General features: G+C 31.3%; 2 protein-coding genes and 1 long non-coding RNA gene across 6 annotated transcripts in view; 1 reads left to right on the top strand and 2 right to left on the bottom strand.

Moving 5' to 3' along the window:
* DIP-lambda (Dpr-interacting protein lambda) overlaps nt 1-15,945 on the top strand; it is a 205,733-nt gene extending 189,788 nt beyond the window's left edge. For all 3 annotated transcript variants that reach the window (XM_029320710.2, XM_029320709.2, XM_085485968.1), the window contains 4 exons: nt 3,314-3,445; nt 5,542-5,661; nt 7,130-7,300; nt 7,634-15,945. In XM_029320710.2, coding sequence (XP_029176543.1) covers nt 3,314-3,445; nt 5,542-5,661; nt 7,130-7,300; nt 7,634-7,974 — 764 coding nt within the window. In that variant the 3' untranslated portion in view covers nt 7,975-15,945. The remainder of the gene's footprint in view (nt 1-3,313; nt 3,446-5,541; nt 5,662-7,129; nt 7,301-7,633) is intronic.
* LOC146721874 (uncharacterized) lies at nt 6,544-8,923 on the bottom strand. The gene is made up of 2 exons (XR_014925454.1): nt 8,682-8,923; nt 6,544-7,968 (listed from the first exon to the last, which is right to left on the bottom strand). It is a non-coding gene; the product is annotated as an uncharacterized LOC146721874 (long non-coding RNA).
* Dbp73D (putative ATP-dependent RNA helicase Dbp73D) lies at nt 15,593-19,046 on the bottom strand. 2 transcript variants are annotated; one of them, XM_085485967.1, is made up of 6 exons: nt 18,765-19,046; nt 17,943-18,658; nt 17,618-17,830; nt 17,292-17,541; nt 16,709-17,143; nt 15,593-16,507 (listed from the first exon to the last, which is right to left on the bottom strand). In XM_085485967.1, the coding sequence occupies exons 1-6, from the start codon at nt 18,785-18,787 to the stop codon at nt 16,126-16,128; spliced, it is 2,019 nt and encodes a 672-aa protein (XP_085342093.1). In that variant the 5' UTR covers nt 18,788-19,046; the 3' UTR covers nt 15,593-16,125. The 2 variants fall into 2 exon arrangements, with proteins under 2 accessions (XP_085342093.1, XP_029176535.2); XM_029320702.2 differs by having other exon boundaries at nt 17,292-17,502; nt 18,765-19,042.
* Nucleotides 19,047-19,876: the final 830 nt, after the last annotated feature.

The following is a 19,876-nucleotide window of genomic DNA, read 5'->3' as shown; positions in this document are numbered from 1 at the left end:
AGAATTGTATTAGGTTAGTTGTCAAAATTTTCGCCATTTGATCGAACAATTTCTCATTCAGTTTTATAAAAGTAGAAAAGTGTATATTTTTTTAAATCTTAAAATATTTCCGCTTATATTTTTTCTTTTCATGTAAAGTAAGTCGATTTGGACTTATGCATTTTAGAGTTTCGAATTTAAGATTCGCACGTTCCAAGTGTTGACATCTGACCTGATATAGGGTACACGTTGAACGATAAATCCTAACTGTGAAGCAAGCGTAGATGTTGCAGAAACAGGGTCATAGTTGACGTACGTGTATGCCGACACGGCTTCTACCTTCTTGATGTCGGTCATCTTAGCTTTATTATTGAATTGGATCCTTAAATGCTGTGATTCAGTGCCACTATCAAATGTAGGATAATTTATTTAACGCATCAAATATTATAGGAACTATACTTTACTATACTATAACAGAAATAAATTGTCCGCAATTTTCTATATTCTTCGTATATTTAATATCAATTGCGACGATGTTTTTTTCTTTCTCTTCCAGCATACTTTTTTATTTTATATTCAGTAGCTGCTCATCAATTGGATAAAATGTCTAAACAATTATAGCTATGTCATTTTTCAATATTACTTGAGCATTTAATTACCATGTTCGTATCTTTGACATTTCAACCAGATTTTTCTTTATAATTATCGATTATTATTCACCTTTTTGAAAGGGCATCAATATCAGTCGTGACTTATTATTTTTCGCTTGGCATTACATGAAATATGCATTATAATTTATAGGAGTATACACAATATGAGGTATAGATTAAAGATTTGATTTTATCGCTAATAAAAACGAACGTAGAAGCTACCTGACATAAAGATATAAAAAAAATTCGATATATACGAAACTCGTATCTGTGACGTGCTCGTTTGGTAGCATTAACGATATCTACTTTTTTCATTTCGATAGGCCGGATTTCTTTCGAGGGGAGTCAACGATACGCATAAAGCTTTCGGGAAGTCTCAATTCGCGCTAACGATGATTCCGCCGATTCTCTAATTAAGATGGTCGTGCCGACGCGGCTGGAAAAGTGTCGGAGCGATAAAGTGTCGAGGCGCATCAGCGCGGAATAATCGATCGTCTCTCGCGCTCGCCAGGCCCGCCGGTAATTAATTACAGCGCGAATGGTAATTTACGCGCCCCGTGGCAAATATATAAGCACACTTCCCCCTACAATGCACACGGGGGTGTATGTCTAAAACCATAAATTACGGCGCCAAGTTAAATCGCAAAATAAATAAATCGATAAATATATATATATATATTCCTCTTTCGTCTCGATATCCCTCGTCGCCCATTATCGTCGAAATGTCAGCGGGTGCGTATTTCCGTTCCGCGAGGCGAAACGTCACGGAAACTTCACGTTGACAGAAATATTTCACAAAGATTTATTTAGCACGTTCCGCGGATTGGGAGAAATTGTAGAAGAATTGTTCTAGTTCATAAACTTGAAGTAAACTCGTCCTCGCGATTAATCCCTCCCGGAGGGATTAAAGTTTACAAGGGTTAACGACCGTCGTGCGCGATGTCGAGGACGGGCCCGCTTGTCGTTCTTCGCGAGTTAAAGTGCACTTATTGACCGCTCTTACAAGCAATCCGCCCACGTCACCCCGGTAATCCCGGATCCGCTACGCAGAGTACATTCCGTGTACAAGCAACGATCCTGCCGGAAGGATCTCCGAATCCCCGACGACCTGTCCTCTTAGCGTCATTCTCGCTCGAGAGATCAACCGAGGAGCTTTCGCGCGAAAAAAAAAAAAAAAAAAAGAAAGAAAGAAAAGGAAAAAGAAAGTGGATGGGGAAAGTGCGAGGTGGGTGGAGATGGAGCAGACATAAAAGAAGAAATTCTCCGATCGTAATCGTCGCTTCGTGCAGTTTTCGCCCTACGATTGTCACTTTTACCTTGTCCCGCCCGTTCGTTCGCTCGTGTCAGTCTGATCTTCGAAGCGTCGTAAAAATAGACACCCAGAGGACTCTCGGGGTTGAGTCTCGTTAAACGCGGGGGAGGACCTCGAGATCGGCGGGACGGATCCGAAAGGGCGAGGTATAACGAACGATGGCGCGTGAGCGAGGGCTCGTAAAAGTCGCCCGTTTCCCGCCTCGTCTCTTCGCATATCGCGAGAGATGAAATGCATAGGAGAAACGGGGAATCCACGATCTTCTCACCTCGCGAATCCGTCATTCGCTACGACGTGACTCCTTGTCGACGACTAAACGACGAGTTCGAAGGTTTCGGGGAATTGCGGGCTTGGATATGTTGTAAACTTTTACAACATGCCTTTAGTAACGATGCTTGAAATTCAATGTTCCGAGGAACAACGAACCCTTGACTCTCACTGTATTCCATGAAAATTTAAACGACGAGATTTTCTTGGACGTAACTTTTTTTATATTCATTGGATAATGGAGAGCGCAGAAAATTTCAAATAAATACGCGAACATTATTTTAACTCTAATTAAGACGTTTGAAATAAGTAACATTTTTTTAAGATTCATGTGCAAAGTGGGAAATATTATACTAGAAAAAATTAAAGAATGATTCATAAAATTTTGTTAGTTTGTTAAAATTATTATTTAGAACATTATATGTAATTTTTCGGTGTTCAAAAGAAATAAGGTATTGTACAGCAAGGAAATATACACTTATACGTGTCATTCGTAAATTAAAGACTACTAAAGACACATTTTTTTGCATTTCTCTTTCAATTTTTATTATTCAATCACAAATGTCGAATGTCTGTCTTTCATTAAATTATTTTGTATAAATATAGTTTGAAACGTAAAAATATTTCTGCAATTCGATATTAATGCTCATCTTTTTTCTACGACAGTTTCTTAACAGAAACTGGTGATCTCAGCGCGGTACACGCCATAAAAATTTCAGTGTAATATCTCAAACACAATTCTGTCATGTTATCTCAGTGCTTTGAAAAATATATCTTGATCTATGAAAAATATATATTAGAATAATTCTATGTAGATGATTATAAGTACTCATTTAAGATTTTAGTAAATTTCATCAGAAAACTTATATTCATTATAAAAGTTATTAAAAATGCCTATTCTTTAAAAAAAAGCAAAGTTGATTACTCGAAAGTATCGAAATTGATTATGTTCATTCCTAAGATGTATAAAACCGAAAAATGCAAGTTAAAAGAATGTAGACGTAAACTGTCACAGATTGGTTTGTTTCTCTTATAATGTATATTTTGCAAAACATATATACGAACCTAATTAGAAGCTTCTCAATATTGATTCTCTTGATTGCAGTACTGAAAACCTTCGTCGGTGAGACGTTGGAATTGACGGGGGTGCAGCGGGCAGAGATGGGAACGTATCTCTGCATAGCCAGTAACAACGTGCCGCCGACGGTCAGCAAGCGTTACTCCGTTGATGTTCACTGTAAGTATCATGTCGCGCTGCGGCCGTTAATTAGCCGTCGTTCCCTCGTCGTCGCGTTGCATACATTAGCAGGTCAGAGTGCTCAAACATCATCCTTGGTTGTCTTCTGCTCTCGAAATTGCCAAACAGCGTTTGCGCCGTCGTTCATAAATTCTAAAGAATAACATTTTTTTTAATTATTTTTGGAAAAAGGCGTAAAACGTTATTTTTAAAAAATAAATTATTAAAGTTTTGGATAAATTATAATGAAATGCTATTTTTGAATGAAAGTTTAGATTTTGATGCTAAAAGGATAATCACGTTGGAGGATTAAAATTCTCTAAATCCATCCCTCTACGTCACTGCATAATTACTCGTATATAACCGTCCTTCATAAGTTCACGTGTGACAGGATAGATGGATAAAGATGAGCACGTTAATTAATTATTTAATGAAACAGGATAAACATATAATAATTACAATGCTATCGAAGCAATGTGTAATTAAATTTACTTTATCGACAATCTGCTATATTTTTCTCATTTCTAAGCAAAAATTTCAAGAATTATAAAGTGCAAATTTAGATTTTTTTAATTATTTTGTAATTTGAAATATGTACGTAAATATATTTTTAAAATTTTATACAATATTATATAGTTTGGGTCTGCTAAATTTATTTCATGACGTAAATAATTCTGCATAATTAATACCATTATAAATTTAAAAGCAGCATATGTGTGTCAATTTTATCTCGGCCGCATAAGCGTTCTTGCCGATATAATGTATATTTTAATTATTAGGGTCAGAATCATGTCGATTATTAATGCTTCTTCAATATCGGCGCTAAACCATAATCCAGGCGCTGTGGTTAAGGATATAGGCTTGAAATAGGAAATGAGGTTGAGTTGAACTTTAAAACATTTTTCAATACCTATGTTACACGGTAGAATTTTTATTCAGAAACTTTTCACCGAAAACCATCGTGACCGACATTGTCGACACCAACAAAAATTATCGTGCAACATATTAATATAGATACACATTATTTATTATAATTATGTAGGTGTATATTCATTTTCTTGATTATCTTGATTAATCGATATTGCAATTTAGAAAACTTTTATTTTTAATAAGTTTGTTTTGTGTACTATATTATATCACAAATTTTCATACATTCTTCCAAACATTTAATTATAATTAAATAATAACATAATTATAAAAACATTTCCATTTTTTAACAGTTTGAAATAGTTGAAATTTTTATTATTAGAAAACCACGTGGAAAGTATGTCAATAACGGTCTTTTGGGAAAACAATCGAATTACCGGAAATACGCGCATACATTCGCAATGTTACACCGCGCGTATCGGAAGAATAAAAAATCACCGTGCAATTTGGCTAACGGCATTCGCAAATGAAAACTTTATCAACCCCCCGAAGTCCGCTCGCGTAGGGTGTTTTTTCTCGCGCGCAAAACTTCCGGCCGCGCGCTGTTGCAAAATTAACCAGCGAGCTTGACGATTTATCCACGTCGTCGCGGGGCGTGTAAATATTTGAGCGCAAAGGGTTTCGCATTAATTCGCTCTGCTTACGAAATGTAATATTAACCCACTGGTAGGTGGTGACGCACGGGCGCAAAATGCAGCGAAACCAGTTAATTCTTGAATGAACAGCACGTGGTCTCCTTCGGGATTTAAAATACATCTTTATTATTTTTTTATTTCGCTCATTTTATTTTATGTTCAATTTCATTTTGCTCGTTTATAAATAATGTCTTTTTTTATACAATACTATATACATTTGGCTTTTCAATAATCAAACAGTTAACAGTTTTGTAACTGATATTTTGCATTAAAAAATAGGAAGATTGATATGAAAAAATAAAAACACGAAAATAACGTAAAAGATATCTAAAAAACATATATATTTTATACATGCTCGATATTTCAGCTAAATTACTAGTGACATACAATATTACACGCTTTCTCTAGTGAAATATTATTCGATATTTAAGAATGATGATGGAGTAACGTGCTATTTTACATAGATCAATAATGTATCTGATGCTATACCTCTGTATTGTTAATTGCGGCAATTTAATGTGGCAATTGTTTCAGTTCAACCTGCTATTAAAGTGACGAATCAATTGGTGGCTGCGCCGATTAATAGTGACGTCGTGTTGCAATGTTACGTCGAAGCGTCACCGCACGCTATGAATACTTGGTACAGAGAAGGAGGTAAGAAACTACAGATTGTTTCGTACTTAATATTTCTTTCGTACAAAGTATTTTGCAAACGTTCATCCAGTTTTAAAAATTTTAGAAAGAAATTCTTTTTTACTAATCTGAGATAAATATTTTCTCACATAGAAACTTTCAAATACAAATATCTTTGAATGGTGGAATAAACTTTTGAATTAAATTGATAAAAGTATGTTAAAATTTGATGCGATACTAATTGAACACTTTGTAATTTGTATTACATCATATTACACCAACAAATTTGCATTCTTGATTAACCATAGAATTGCTGCAATCAATTTCTAAAGCGTTAACTTCGACGTACCATAATAATATTGATTGCAAGTCAGAATTGTGTCAGATTGAAAATCTGCATTTCACGCCATTTACTACTATAGTTTTATCACAGAAAGATTTTTACTCGCCAGGTGCCTGCGTTAATCAAATATGTAAATTTGTGAATTGCTGGTAAACGCGCGCTGTTGCTTCGAAAAAAACTCTGTAAATCTGACGTAAAATCCAATGCATTCAAAAAAGTCTGATTAACGATGACATTTTCTCGCGAGTATAATGATTTCAAAACAGTAGTTTCTTCCACATAATAAATGATAGTTAAGTATTTAGAATATATATATATGAGAATAATTATCTTGATTGAGAAATCATAAAAATATTTTTAGCACGTTGTATATTTGTGCTGCAGTTATTGACTAGAGTGAGAATATAAACTTTTTTCTTCTCTATTTGTGATTTTTTTTCTATCAAGTATTTACTCATTTCTAAAAATATATGTATATTTAATATTAAGAACTTACACATTACTACAAATTATTATTAATGTTTTTAACCCTCAGTTACCACTCATTTTTGGCCACCCTATTTTACCATATCATAGATTAGAGTAACCCAGAGTCTTCTTTTGTTTATATTTCTGGATCTATAATGAAGCTATTTTGAAGTATTTTTTTTTCAATCGATACGCCAGACAGTAAGAAAAAAGAATATATCGATACAAATGTCACCAGATTTCTTCGACTCGAGATATTTGAGAAAAAATGAAAAGTGATCTTCTAAAATTTCGAAAAAATTATTTTTGATATGGGTTAACGTAACCCAGAGAGGTAACTGAGAGTTAATATTAAATTAAAAATTTTACGTCCGAATGTTGAAGTAAAACAGACAATTTTCCACGTATAATATAATTTAAACATTTAATAAATCAGCTGTACACTGTCACGTAAAAAACTGTATCAATTGAGTTTTAGAGTTAAAGGAAATATTCATTATTAGATACATTTTTAAATAGACAATATTTTATTGAACCGTTATCAATCAAACCTATATTGCACGGTCATATTTCTGATCGTTTTTATGCCAGAAATCAAATTCCGTGGAAAATATTTCTGCAGGTGGAAGAGCCAAGCAATTAAAAGTAGCGCAATATTTCCGTTCGCTTTCTATTTAGGCGAGAAACTGCTGCCCAGTGACAAATACACAATGTCGGAGTACGCGCTGAGCGATTACTCCCGGCAAATGAATCTTACTGTCAATTCCCTGGAAAAACGGGACTTCGGCGGGTATGTGTGCTCGTCCGTCAACGCTCTCGGCAAGGCCGATGGTTCAGTACGATTGCAAGGTACGGAGAATTCCGATATGATGACAAAAAAATATGTTTCCTCAGTTCTCAGTTCTCCAACATCCCGCTTCAAATACAAGATTAGTGATGCATCCTACGATACATCCGACAATAATACTATGTGCATACATAACTTTAAATTGATAACAGTAAAAGCTTTTTTTTTTATCAATATTTTAATTAATAACTTAATTATTCTTATCGATAAATCCTAGAAATTTAAATCGATTTTTAAATATTTGTGCCTCACTTAAAATAAAAATAACTTTGATTATACGTATAATATAACACTACGCTCATTTCGCGGATGTATTTGCTTTTTTGTTACTTTAGAGCTGCAGTTGTTCGCGAAGACGACACCGACGACGCTTATGAAGAACATAGATAAGTCGCGTAAGAAGATATTGTCGAAGGGCAAGAAGAAGAGCAACAATAGCAACGGCAGACGAGGACACGCGGGCGGCTTCGACGACAACGATTTCATCGGTAGCGACGATGATTTCGGTACCACGCAGATCATGGTCGGTAGCACCCTTCAGGAGGGCCAGAGGACGGACAGGCCCTTCGCCGTGCCTTCTCCGCCGCCCTGGGTCAATCTTTCGAACGTCGCGAATTTCAGGCATCCCTCGGTGTCCGCGATTCTGCTTCTGCTTCTTTTGCCGACTACTCTATAAGATGACATCGCGGTGTCAAGAGACAAAGGATTATGATAGAATCGGCGAGTATGAAGATCCACGATCTTGAGAATCGATAAATTTAGAAGACTGTGATTTTTTTAGTGCATCACAGATCAAAAAATAACATTTCACGAGTTGCAAAACTTTTATGTGTTGCACGTTGAAAACTTGGTGAGTTTTTTATATTATGATTAATATGCGCACGTTTCTAATTATTATGAATTTCTACAATATTTTTTCGTTAGAGTTTTGTTGATCGAAACTTTTTATTATCGCATATACCTATTTTCTGTTCTAATTTTGAACATATCTGCTAAAGTAAATCAAATATTATATACTCAGTAATAAATAGAAAATATATTGTTATATATTTTTTATCAAATGTAATTATACATATAATCTTTTACAATTTATATTAAGATATCCATATATTTTTATTCCATTATAGATCAAAAGGTAATCTTGAGACATTTAATGCTGCATTGTACAGGAGACGATTATCTCCACTGTTAATTATGAACAAAATTTTCTCTTAAAGCTTGTCAGAATATATTTAAAGGAAGTAATCGTTTTAGAGGAATCTCTGAATATTATAGACTCTTCTTCTTTAATCAATATTTGATGTACTTTACGTTTTTTGCGATGTCAAAATGCTTTCTCGGATTACGCGCTCCGTTCTAAGTATCGATCGCGAAATCTAATACCTTCGGAAAGTAGAAAACCAATCTCTTTAAGAGAAGAAGAGTCTGGTTCCGACGGAATCTGACATCGACTGGCTGGTTATTATCTTCATTACCTCCTATCATCTATATAAATGCTCTACTACCTTTTATCTTTTAATCATAATTTTAAGGTAAACATTATAAATTTGCCTTTGTGCGCTTTTGTACCAAGAATCTGATAGCTTTGTACAAGATTGCAGCTTACAAAAAACTTTGATCAAGATTCGCTAAATATATCGAAGCACATGCAAAAATGTTATTCTTTTTTTTTTTTTTTTAAGAAAGAAAATAACTTTAATCAGGTCGATGCGCACGACATTACATTTAATTTTGTTCATCAAGAGAATTAATATATCGCGATATAATCGGACACCATTTGCGTACAAAGTTATTATGAATACAAAATGAAGATTAATGAATGAACTTAGAAAAGCAAACAAAGGGGTCAGTTATAGGAACCCCTCGTGGATCTTCATTAGTCGTCTAAAAGTAACGCAAAGGGACGCGCCGTGCGTGCAGGACAATCCTATCTAGGCAGGTCAGTCCCTCTGGCGATGATTGTAAATATAAACGAGAGTAAATTCGAATAGAGAGAATGTACAGAAGAGAGAGAAAATGACTCTTTTCCCGAATCATTTAAATGGTCCTCGTGAAGGTGCTTTCAAAAAAAGTATTATTTTACAAATGACTCAACTTGATACAGTAATCTTTTTTCAATTATAATTGTGATAAGCAATTATAAGAAAATATAATATAATTACAAAAAATTAATATATTAAAGTTTAACAAATCCAAAGAACTTAATCGTATTAAGTTTTAATTTTTATTTTAACTTGTAGTTTTAACACTTTAAATACTATTAATTGACGAAATCGAATTCTAGCTTTCACTTTTTCCAAAAGTGTTTTCATAGCATTGTTCGAGGGTTTGAGGCTCGTGATGGGAATAGAGTCAAGAGAATAGAGCGGAGGGTACAAAATCCACGCTAAAAAAAGAAAAAGAAATAGGTCTTCCCTTCGATATAACAAGGATTTTTAGATACTATCAGGTGTAATCACTGCGGCGCGATTATAGGCATAATATATATAAACTGAGCTGGTCCTACACTCACAATACTTCGTTAGTGAATGTCAGATAGAAAAGAAGAGAAAATGGGATATAAAAAAAGAGGAAGAATCAGAAAAAAATTCGTTTCTCTCATTTGTGTCTGTGCAATTTTTGTTAGAGAGAAACGGATCTCTTCTGAGATTCTTCCTCTCTAGCTCTTTTTCTCTTTTTCTGTTTATTCTCCAGGCTACACACACCATCAATGCTCGGTCTATATGTATAACTATATCTGGATATGCGACCAAAAAGATAATGACGAAACTTTTGACAGAGTTTGTGTAAATATACGCGACGCAGTGTCAGTGCGGTATTCAGTCGACACATGTGAGTTAGAGAGACGCTCTCTATTTCTCTTTCTCACTCTCTTTTTCTCTTGTTTAAATGTAACCGGCGATTAATCGAACTGTAGGTAAAATACGATCAAGCAAGTTCGTGCATCACGCTTTTTCAACTTAGCGAACATGAAAAAAAGACAATGTCTAGATGCGAATATGTACAGAACTGCGAGATGAGTTTTGCATGTCGACATTCACATATCGCAAAAGTTCGTGATTACATTGATTTATAAATTGGCATAGTCGACAATTTTATCTTTCTCCAAAAATAATTATTTGAAAATTTGATGTTCGGAATAAAAATTTAACATGTACTGTGTAAGAAGTTAAATATATGTGAATGAAGAAAATTATATATAATATAAAAGTCGCAGAATGATATATTTGGTTTTTTTTTTTAAATGTTATTTTTGTAAAAGAGATTTAATTTTATTTTCACTAGTAAAGTATTTGATGAAAAATATTGCACAAAAATTATCGAGAAATTTACATGATGCACGAATTTTCTGATTCGACCCCACAGTTCTTGCAAATCAATGTTCATATTCTTGTCGCTTAGAATTAAAAATATACGGGTTGTAATTGACAAGTATTCCAGGATATAAATTGTTCCTTTTACATTATCAACAAAAGAAAATATAACTAATTGTGAGGCGAGTGTTTATTATGGAATTAAAAATAAATTTCAAATCTCCTGAAATTTTGCTATGTGAACATTAACAATGTCAAATTATTAATATGAAAAAGGAAGTCTGAGCTATATTTTCATATTTCACCGATTCTTTATATTTTATATCTATGTATATTATCTATGTAATATATTGATAGATATAAAAATTTTCTCTTGTTTATATATAGATATGAGAACAGAGTTCGTGAGCTTCTCTAATCGAATTGCTCGAAATGCGATAATGCAAACTAATTAATTTACTTGAAATAAGCTGTGAAATCTGTGAATTATTATATTACTTATTTTTAGCAGTAATAATAATTGTCTATCTAGTTTGTAGTTATTATTGCTGCTAAAAAATATTCAAATATATCGTGATATAAAATATAGAGAATCGATAAAGTACAAATTATTTTCACAAATAAAAAGATGTGACTTATTTGAGATTTGCTCAGGCTCCTAATTTCTATTTCATTAGTAATTAGTATCGTTTTGCAGTCCGTTTTGCAGTCCCGTTTTGCCGTCTTCCACGACATTTTTTTATTTTTCATCTGTCGCGATCACGATACAGGCAGGCTAAATGTGCACTTGACTATCGCAAATTGACGCGGCTTAATTCGGTCGGTGCACTTTTACGGTTAGATGAGCCGACGTATACTGTAATTTGTATGCAGGGAACGGAGAGCACGACAATAAATACGGTATAGTGAAGTCTCGTCAGATCGAACATTCATTCGGCTTAAAAGCTCGCTAGAAAAGGCCTGTTTTTTTTCTCGTCATTATTTCTTTTATAATATCTTGCTGTGAATTTTTTCACAGAATTCGCAGATTATTAATTTTATTACCTTTAACGAGATAAATGGCATTTTATTATCATAGTTTTTATTAAATTTCAATGTGATTTAAAAAAATTTAAATAAACTGATATAATTAGAATATGTGAATATTATATTATTATATGTATAAAATGCACTGTTTTATCTCATTCGTTTATACCTTAATGCCTTACATATATACATATATATTTCATATAAATTGGCTTGGCGATTTGATGGTGATTTGCAAAAATCCGGCGAGTTTTTAAGTACATCACAGCTTAGCGCACTCCACATAATTAACATATACAGGATATATAAAAAATCGCGCATCTTTTCATATTATAGTCACAAAGTGCTTACAAAGATAAAAAATTTTGTTAAACTTTATTTCAAGTTAATTAAAGAAAATATATTTTATATTATCTCTTTTTGTTTGTTTTTAAAATTAATTTAATCAATTTTAAAATTAATTCATCAAATCATTTCATTCTTAAATACAACATTAATACAAATTTTTCTTTTTAACATTTTGATGTGTACAATGGAGGGAAAGCGCGTAGTTTTTTATTTATTCTATATATGCAATATATACATAATGTACATTTCATATATATATAATATACAGAATCTCATTACGGAAAACCCATTGAATATCCTTTTATCGTAAGATATGCTACTATATAAAAACGCAGAGTTTATCAGCGTTAAGTATAAAAAAAAATACATATATGCAGCAACGAGACATATGAATCATATAGGACCACGTTTAATGTATGTACATACGCCCATATATTATATATACTAATGAATACATGTAAATGTAAATAACACAGAATAACAGGTGTGTGTGTGTGTGTGTGTGCGCGTGTGTGTGTGTGTGTGTGTGTGAACTTTCAGATTTTTTCGAAGTAAGCGTTTAAGAACTCGTTCGATTCGATGTATCCTCAAACGAGGATAGATTTTGTAATAATGTGACATAGAAGGTGGATTCGCGATTGTAACATATAATGAATATGGAAGATAAATACTGCCTATACGCACGATACGTATCTACGTACAGTTATATATACATATACATATATGTATATATTTTTTCTCTATATATCTCTCTCTCTCTCTCTCTATATATATATATATATATATATATTATATATATATCTCCTCTCTATATATTAATTTTTGTTTCATTTTATTTAATCTAACCGAATATAATTACGTGCGCGAAGCATAGAAATTATATTATTTTTTTGATAATAAAAATTGCAATGTATGAATAAAGATATATTAATTAATTATGTAATACATATAAACTCAATATTTAAACTCAATATTTAAACAATTAACAGAAAATGCGACAAAAATTGAATTTTATACAAGAATCTTTCAATCAAAATACCTTGACGGCAAAACTTCATAGCTAAGAATAAACCGGGCCCGATGAAATATCTCTCTCTCTCTCTCTCTCTCTCTCTCTCTATCCTTTCCATTAGATTAACACGTCCCCTACATCCGTCACGCTACGCGTCTCGCGCGGGACTGATTTTTGTTCGAGGTTCGAGATCGAGACATTGCGATTGCGAGACTAACGATCAGTCTCGCGCGAGCCGCGCAGCATACTGGACGTTTGGAGGTATGTGAGTTAGCGCAGGTATTTTAATCGAAAATCCTGTAGAAAATTCTATTCTTTTTGTTCGCGTTTTCTGTTAAAGATTTAAATACTAAATTTTTATGCATTGATTGCAATAATAATTTTTATGTATGCGTTGCAATTTAAGATTTTATTAAAGAATATAATATATAACAAAGAATTTTATATATATATATATATATATATATATATAGAAAGAGATAATGAAAAAATATATATATACATATGTTACATAAGATATATATTACACATATAAATATTATATATATATATATATATATATATATATATATATATATTATATATATATCATAATAAATGTGAATCTGGCTCGTTCGTTAGAATTCAGACAACGAAAATTCGAGTGGACGTTTTGTCGAACTATTTAAACTGTCTGAACACACCAACAGTTTTTTTGTTCTGTCGCAAAAGTAAAAATTGGCAATTATAAAAAACCTCTTACTTTTATACAAATTTATTTATATAAATTAATAAATTTATTTGTTAATATAAATTTTCAATTTAATTTTTAATTTTCATGGAAAATATATGAGAATCTAATAAAATATAAATTTATTCAAATGTATTATATAATCTCAAATAATTTTATAGTTTTAGAATAATTAAGTACCTGAAATAGAAATTATTTTTTTACATTTACTATTTTTGAAAATAAGAAATATGTAAAATAAAATCAAGAATTGCTCCCTTTTAATTTTGTGATTAAATCAAATGTTACTTAGCTTTATAAAATAAATATTTTTTGAACATTATGTTTATTAAATTTTCTCGCGTATTTGCTATAATTTATATTCATAGTTCATTATACATACTTTCATTCCCATGGCTTCTTTTATATCTGATTCTCATATATTTTCTATAAAAATTCGATTAAAAATTCGAATCCCTATTAAAAGTCAAATATAACCAGTAAGTGACAAAAAGTTGCTGACCCTGTATAAATCACTGCCTACTCCATATACATCACGGCAATCTAATTGCTAATTTTTAATAAATACAGGTACAGAGTAAAAAAGTTACGATCTAAAACTACAAATATGCGAAATCTAGAATAAAAACATACTAAGTACATACATTTATATTAATTCATTTTGTAAATTAAATCTTTTCGCGTAAAAAAAAAATATATCACGATCGTAAGCTTTTGCCCTAAATGGTATATTTGAATCCGACATTCTATTTTCCATTGAATCTTAATAATCTTAATTCGCAATTTAGGTGGCAAAATTTCATTAAAAATATAAGTACTTTTAATATTAATATATTAAATCGTTCTTATAATATCGAAATTTAAAGAACAGAAATTTATTGTCTAATTTATATTTCAAAAACTCAAACTTTTATTATCAAGAGATCGTTCTTAATGAAAATTTAATCAGATATATATTGCATCTTTTGTTTTATTTTGTTATAAACATACAAATTTATATAAGTGATCCAAAATAACGTAGCTCATGTGAACAATAAAAAATTAACATATTCATAAGAGAGTCGAAAACCAATTTGATTAGAGTCCACTGGTGTAATCCGCCTCTGATTTCTGACGAACGAAATGTTAATGGTGTGTTGGTTAAACGGGAAATCTATGCACATGTTGAAGTGTTTTAAGAAAGCTTGTTTTCGCGGGAAATTAACAATTTCTAAGTGAAGGGTTACTTCAGTATCTATGCAATTTAATTCACGATTTAATTGTTCACTGCGACAGCGCAATACGAAATTGTAGTAACAATTCCGGTACATGCTCGAAGTTTGAATTACAAGTTTGAAGGTGTCCGAACTTTGGTCCGAGTTGTGTAATTAAATATGTCATGCGAAAATAATGCGATATCTATAAGAGAAAACATGCAATTGTTTGTACAATTGTTTGTTGTACAGAAATCAAAATTTAGTCATAAAAGAATATCATAAAGTATATAAATATTAAATATAAGTGAAATATATATAAATTATACGTATATAGAATATATTTATGATAAATTATAAAATTAATTAAGTTAAACCACACACCCATTGAATAATGTTTCTTATTTTTTATTTTTCGTTACTTTGTAGACTACATAATTAATATATATGTAGAAAAAAATATTTTTAAACGAATATCTCCTATGTTTATTTTTCCGTTTAGTCTTCTAAATTTTCCTCCTTTAAATTCAACGACTGAAAAGTGACATTCTTGTAACTTGTAATTCAATATCGATATATATATATATATATATTGTACGTTTATAATTATTATTGTATGCTGTGGTCATCTCTGTAAAATTCGAGGCATCATGTAATTTTTCATCGACAAATTCTGTTAAAAATTGAGAAGCTATAATAAAGCATTTCTCTGTAATATTATGTTCAATATAACAAAGAAAAGTTTAGTAGAATTAGTTCTGAGCAATGAGATTACACAGCAATAATAGCAAATAACTTATGTCTGCATCGTCGTCCAATGAACACGGTGCCGTTTATCTTTTGTAAATTAAAACTGTGAATACTTGCCTTCGACGGAATAAAAAATAATGGGAGTAATAATTAGTATACCGTTTGAAACGGGATATATCGCGATTATTCATAGAACGAATTACGATAGGGAATGAGCATGATGTACGGTACTATTAACCTCAGACAATAAAATGTTATTATCGATGTTACCCTATTATCTGTATACGTTTCTGTATTTTATTCAGCGTGTAAATGAGCTTAACATCAACAATTAAATAAGTTATTACTATTAACTATTATCGATAGACAAACTTTTTCGAATAATAATTGTATAAGTAGCACGGAGCAGCTTACACAGAAAAGGAATATATACTTTTTTTTGCAAAAAGTTATTTTAATTTTCATTTTGCTTAATCACATTTGTCAGACGTCTACGTTTAACGGCTTTTATTCGTTCCAAGTTCTCATTCTTCTCTTTCTCAAGAATTTCCTTTAATTCTCCAAGATGATTCTGATAATTGACCGCGTTCACCGTGGTATTCAGTTCCATTTTCTCGATATTAGGCACGAGTTTATGTGCACCATTTAACATTTGCTTAAATATCCCAACTTGATTCGGCGTGAGTATAGATATTGCAACGCCCGGTTTACCAGCTCGCCCAGTTCTTCCAGCTCTATGTATATAGCCTTTGATGTGCTTCGGGACATCATAAGATATAACCAGTTGCACATCCGGAATGTCTAAACCTCTAGCCAGCGCGTCTGAACTTATTAATCTAATAAAACAATCAAGATTAATAAAAATATTAAAACTAAATTATTTCTTTTACTTTCGAAAAAAGATTAAAATCTATCTTTATTATATACATATTTTTTCTTAGTAAAGAAAATTAGCATTAAAACATAATCTCAAAATAAAAAAAAATATGTCCTATAAAATTCAGAATTATTTTATCTTGAAAAAACAGAAAACTTACACATGTATCTCTGCGCTTGCGAATTTACTGAGAACACTTTCGCGTTGCTTCGACGCGAGTTGAGCAGACAATTCTCCGACTGCGACATTCCGTTCCGACAAGAGTGATTGCATCAAAAGCGCCAGTCTGTGCGCGGTATGTCCGGAATTTGTGAAGACGAGAGTCTTGGAAATGGTATCGTGCCTCGTCAACAGCTGATACAGGGCAACTGGTTTGTATTCGGCAATGCATTCCACCGCGAGTTCCGTCAGTTCCCCCGGACTCGTGTAACGTCCGACGAAATCACCCGCGATCTTATCCAAATTTACATCCGTATCTTTGTCGGTCACAACAGTCGTGAACAGAATTGGTTGAAAAAGGTTCAACCGGTTCAACTTTTCAGGATCTTGCGATAAGGTTGCGCTAAATAATAGTTTTTGAGCTGGTATGACTTTACTGTAAAAAAATTAATAAATTAATATTGTTATTTGTGCATAAAATAATCATTATATTGTCTTGAAAAAAATTTAAAAGAAATTGCTTCTATACCAGAAAATATAATATTCAAATATATCTTTAAAATTATTTTATAAAAAAAATTAACCTGGAATGTATATTTTCAAGCGTTAAAATAAAAGGACGAGAGTGAGGTTCAGGTAAATACTGTATCCATTCCGCTGCACGATCGGCTTCATCGATAATAAGAAATCTTAGAGAATCAAGGGAAAATCCAGGTGTCTTTAATATATGATCTACTAAACGACCAGGCGTTGCGATTATAATATCCACCATGGATAAATATTTTTCTCTTTCATCTGTAATCATATAAGTACTTTTAGTGTAGATATCTGGGTCTGTAATAATATTTTTATTAAGTTTTTATATAATAATGTAATTTTTTTGTTATAAGTATTAAAAATAAATACATACTTTTCTTAATTATATTACTTTGCTCTTGTTCAAACGAAAATGCACCTGAAAGCAGGCCCACCTTTAAATTTGTATGAGATGTATAAGTGATCATTACTTTGTAAACTTGTGCAGCTAATTCTTGTACTGGTTGAACAATTAGACAACGTATCTTCGGTATCAATCGTGTTTGCAATTCCTGTACAATGGGTAATACATAAGCCAGGGTTTTACCTGTAATAAAATACAAAAAAATATTAAAAACAAAAGTACATTTTGTCTTTTCAATTAATATATATTAATTGTCATATATTATGCAAAAATATTATTTATTGTTGATATTTACCACTGCCTGTAGGAGCAGATACACATGTATCTCTCAGCCACCGTCCTATTTTCCTATCCATGTTACACTTATGCAACCATTTTATTATGCTGGATTGAACTGGAAATAATTTAACAATGCTATTAGCTCTTAAGGCTTCTATCAATTTAGCATCCAAAATTGAATCAAATTCTTCTAAACTAGGTCCACTATTCAAATCAGCCGATATAACTTCTGGATGTGCCAGCCAGTCTGGCAATATTCTTTTAACTTCACGTTGCTTTTTTTTAGATTTTGCACCTAACACTACAAAATTACTTTGCACAATTTTTTCTTCGTTTATATTTGTAGTATCATTATCTTCTTTTCCATTTACTAAATTATTATCCTTTTCTTGTGATTCTTCATTTTCCTGTGCTGCAGTATGTGTGCTCTCAGTATCTTTCTTCTTTCTTTTCTTTTTTGATGCTTTGACCATTTCTGTTTGTTCAATTTGTTCATTAATTTTTTCATTGTTCTCACTTTTGACTTTAATGTGTGAATCATTAGTTTCATCTGTATTGAGTAAAGATTTCTTTCTCTTTTTCTGATGTTTATTTAAATTGTTTTGATCCACATTTGGTATAACTTTACTATTTGCTGCAACTTTTTGTTTTTTACGTTCTTCTATTCTCTTCAACAATTCATCCAAATAATTTGTTTCATTTTCAACTTCCTCCTTGCTTTCACCCTCATACCTATATAAAATACATATATATTACATTAAATATAAATTAATAAATAATTTGTAGACAAGGTTGTTATTGTTTAACAATCGTTTAATAAGAAATATATTTTATCTACCTATTTATAACAAATAAACTCATTTTTCTTTTAAATTTGATTTACGTATCAAAAACAGTTAATTGTGCTTATGTATTTTCATTGATGAATAGTAATAATAAATTAATATTCTCCACTCTAGTGCACAACTACACGTGGTTACACATGACTTTTTTATTAGGTTAACTCACGTTAGACGTTGTATTATGCTGCCATCATATTTTTACGTCAAATCGAGGTACTACATCTGACATTTATGTACTCTATCGATAAAATAGTACAAATAAATCTTACGTAACTGAACTAGTATGAGATGGCAGCACAATACAATATTATTATTGCATAAATGTAATTTAAATAAATTGAGAATATATATATATATAAAAATTTTTGTTGCTATATATAATTAATCTAAGTCGCAATAATAACAGATAAAATGTGCAATTTATCTAATTTAAGTAATTCTCTCGCAAGAGCTTACAGAAAATTTTTTATCAATTTTAATAAATATATATGCACTATTATTTTTATAAAATATACTTAAAATATATATATATATATATTTCTTTACAAAATAATTATTTAATGAAAGTCTGTATATAACAAAAAATCAATTATCCAATTATTTATAAAAATAAAATCATAGGAAATGAGAGCTAATCTTAATTGTTTTGTATTTTATATATATCTATATATATAATAATAATTAAATAATCTTAAAGTTATATAATATATATAATATATTGTTGAGTTTTTCATAGTTGATGAATTTTCCATTAGTCGCATAAATGCATATATATATATATATATATATATATATATATTTGTCATGCGGAAATATGTAACATAAAGAAAAACACGTCATTAAACTATATATAATAATTTACGACCACGCCTTTTCTGCGTCGCTCATATATATTTATTGTCGCTTATTTTCTATTTCGTGCGATGATCCATATGTTCCGCTTATCATTATGTCATATATATATAGGAGTGTTAATTAAACTATTACTACTCCCTAGTATTTTGCGTGCGTCGTCATAGAGCGAAGATCTCATGGTCCTCTCTTGTCGAAATAACTTCGTTAATAATATAGTATAAAAGTATAGCATAGCACACATGCAGCGCGACAT

The sequence above is a fragment of the Nylanderia fulva genome, unplaced genomic scaffold, assembly GCF_048542155.1.
Source record: "Nylanderia fulva isolate GAGA-0341 unplaced genomic scaffold, ASM4854215v1 Scaffold4, whole genome shotgun sequence".
Classification (NCBI taxonomy): Eukaryota; Metazoa; Arthropoda; class Insecta; order Hymenoptera; family Formicidae; genus Nylanderia; species Nylanderia fulva.
Note: the sequence above shows the minus strand (reverse complement) of the source record. Positions and strands in the feature narration are given on the sequence as shown.

What these genes read in the sequence shown, in the direction of transcription:
- Dbp73D (XM_085485967.1), bottom strand. Translation starts at nt 18,787, where the DNA reads ATGAGTTTATTTGTTATAAATAG. An exon ending in ATCTGCTCCTACAGGCAGTG is followed by an intron (nt 17,831 to 17,942) that starts GTAAATATCAAC and finishes ATTTTATTACAG; the next exon opens with GTAAAACCCTGGCTTATGTA. An exon ending in GCAAGCGCAGAGATACATGT is followed by an intron (nt 16,508 to 16,708) that starts GTAAGTTTTCTG and finishes TTGTTTTATTAG; the next exon opens with ATTAATAAGTTCAGACGCGC.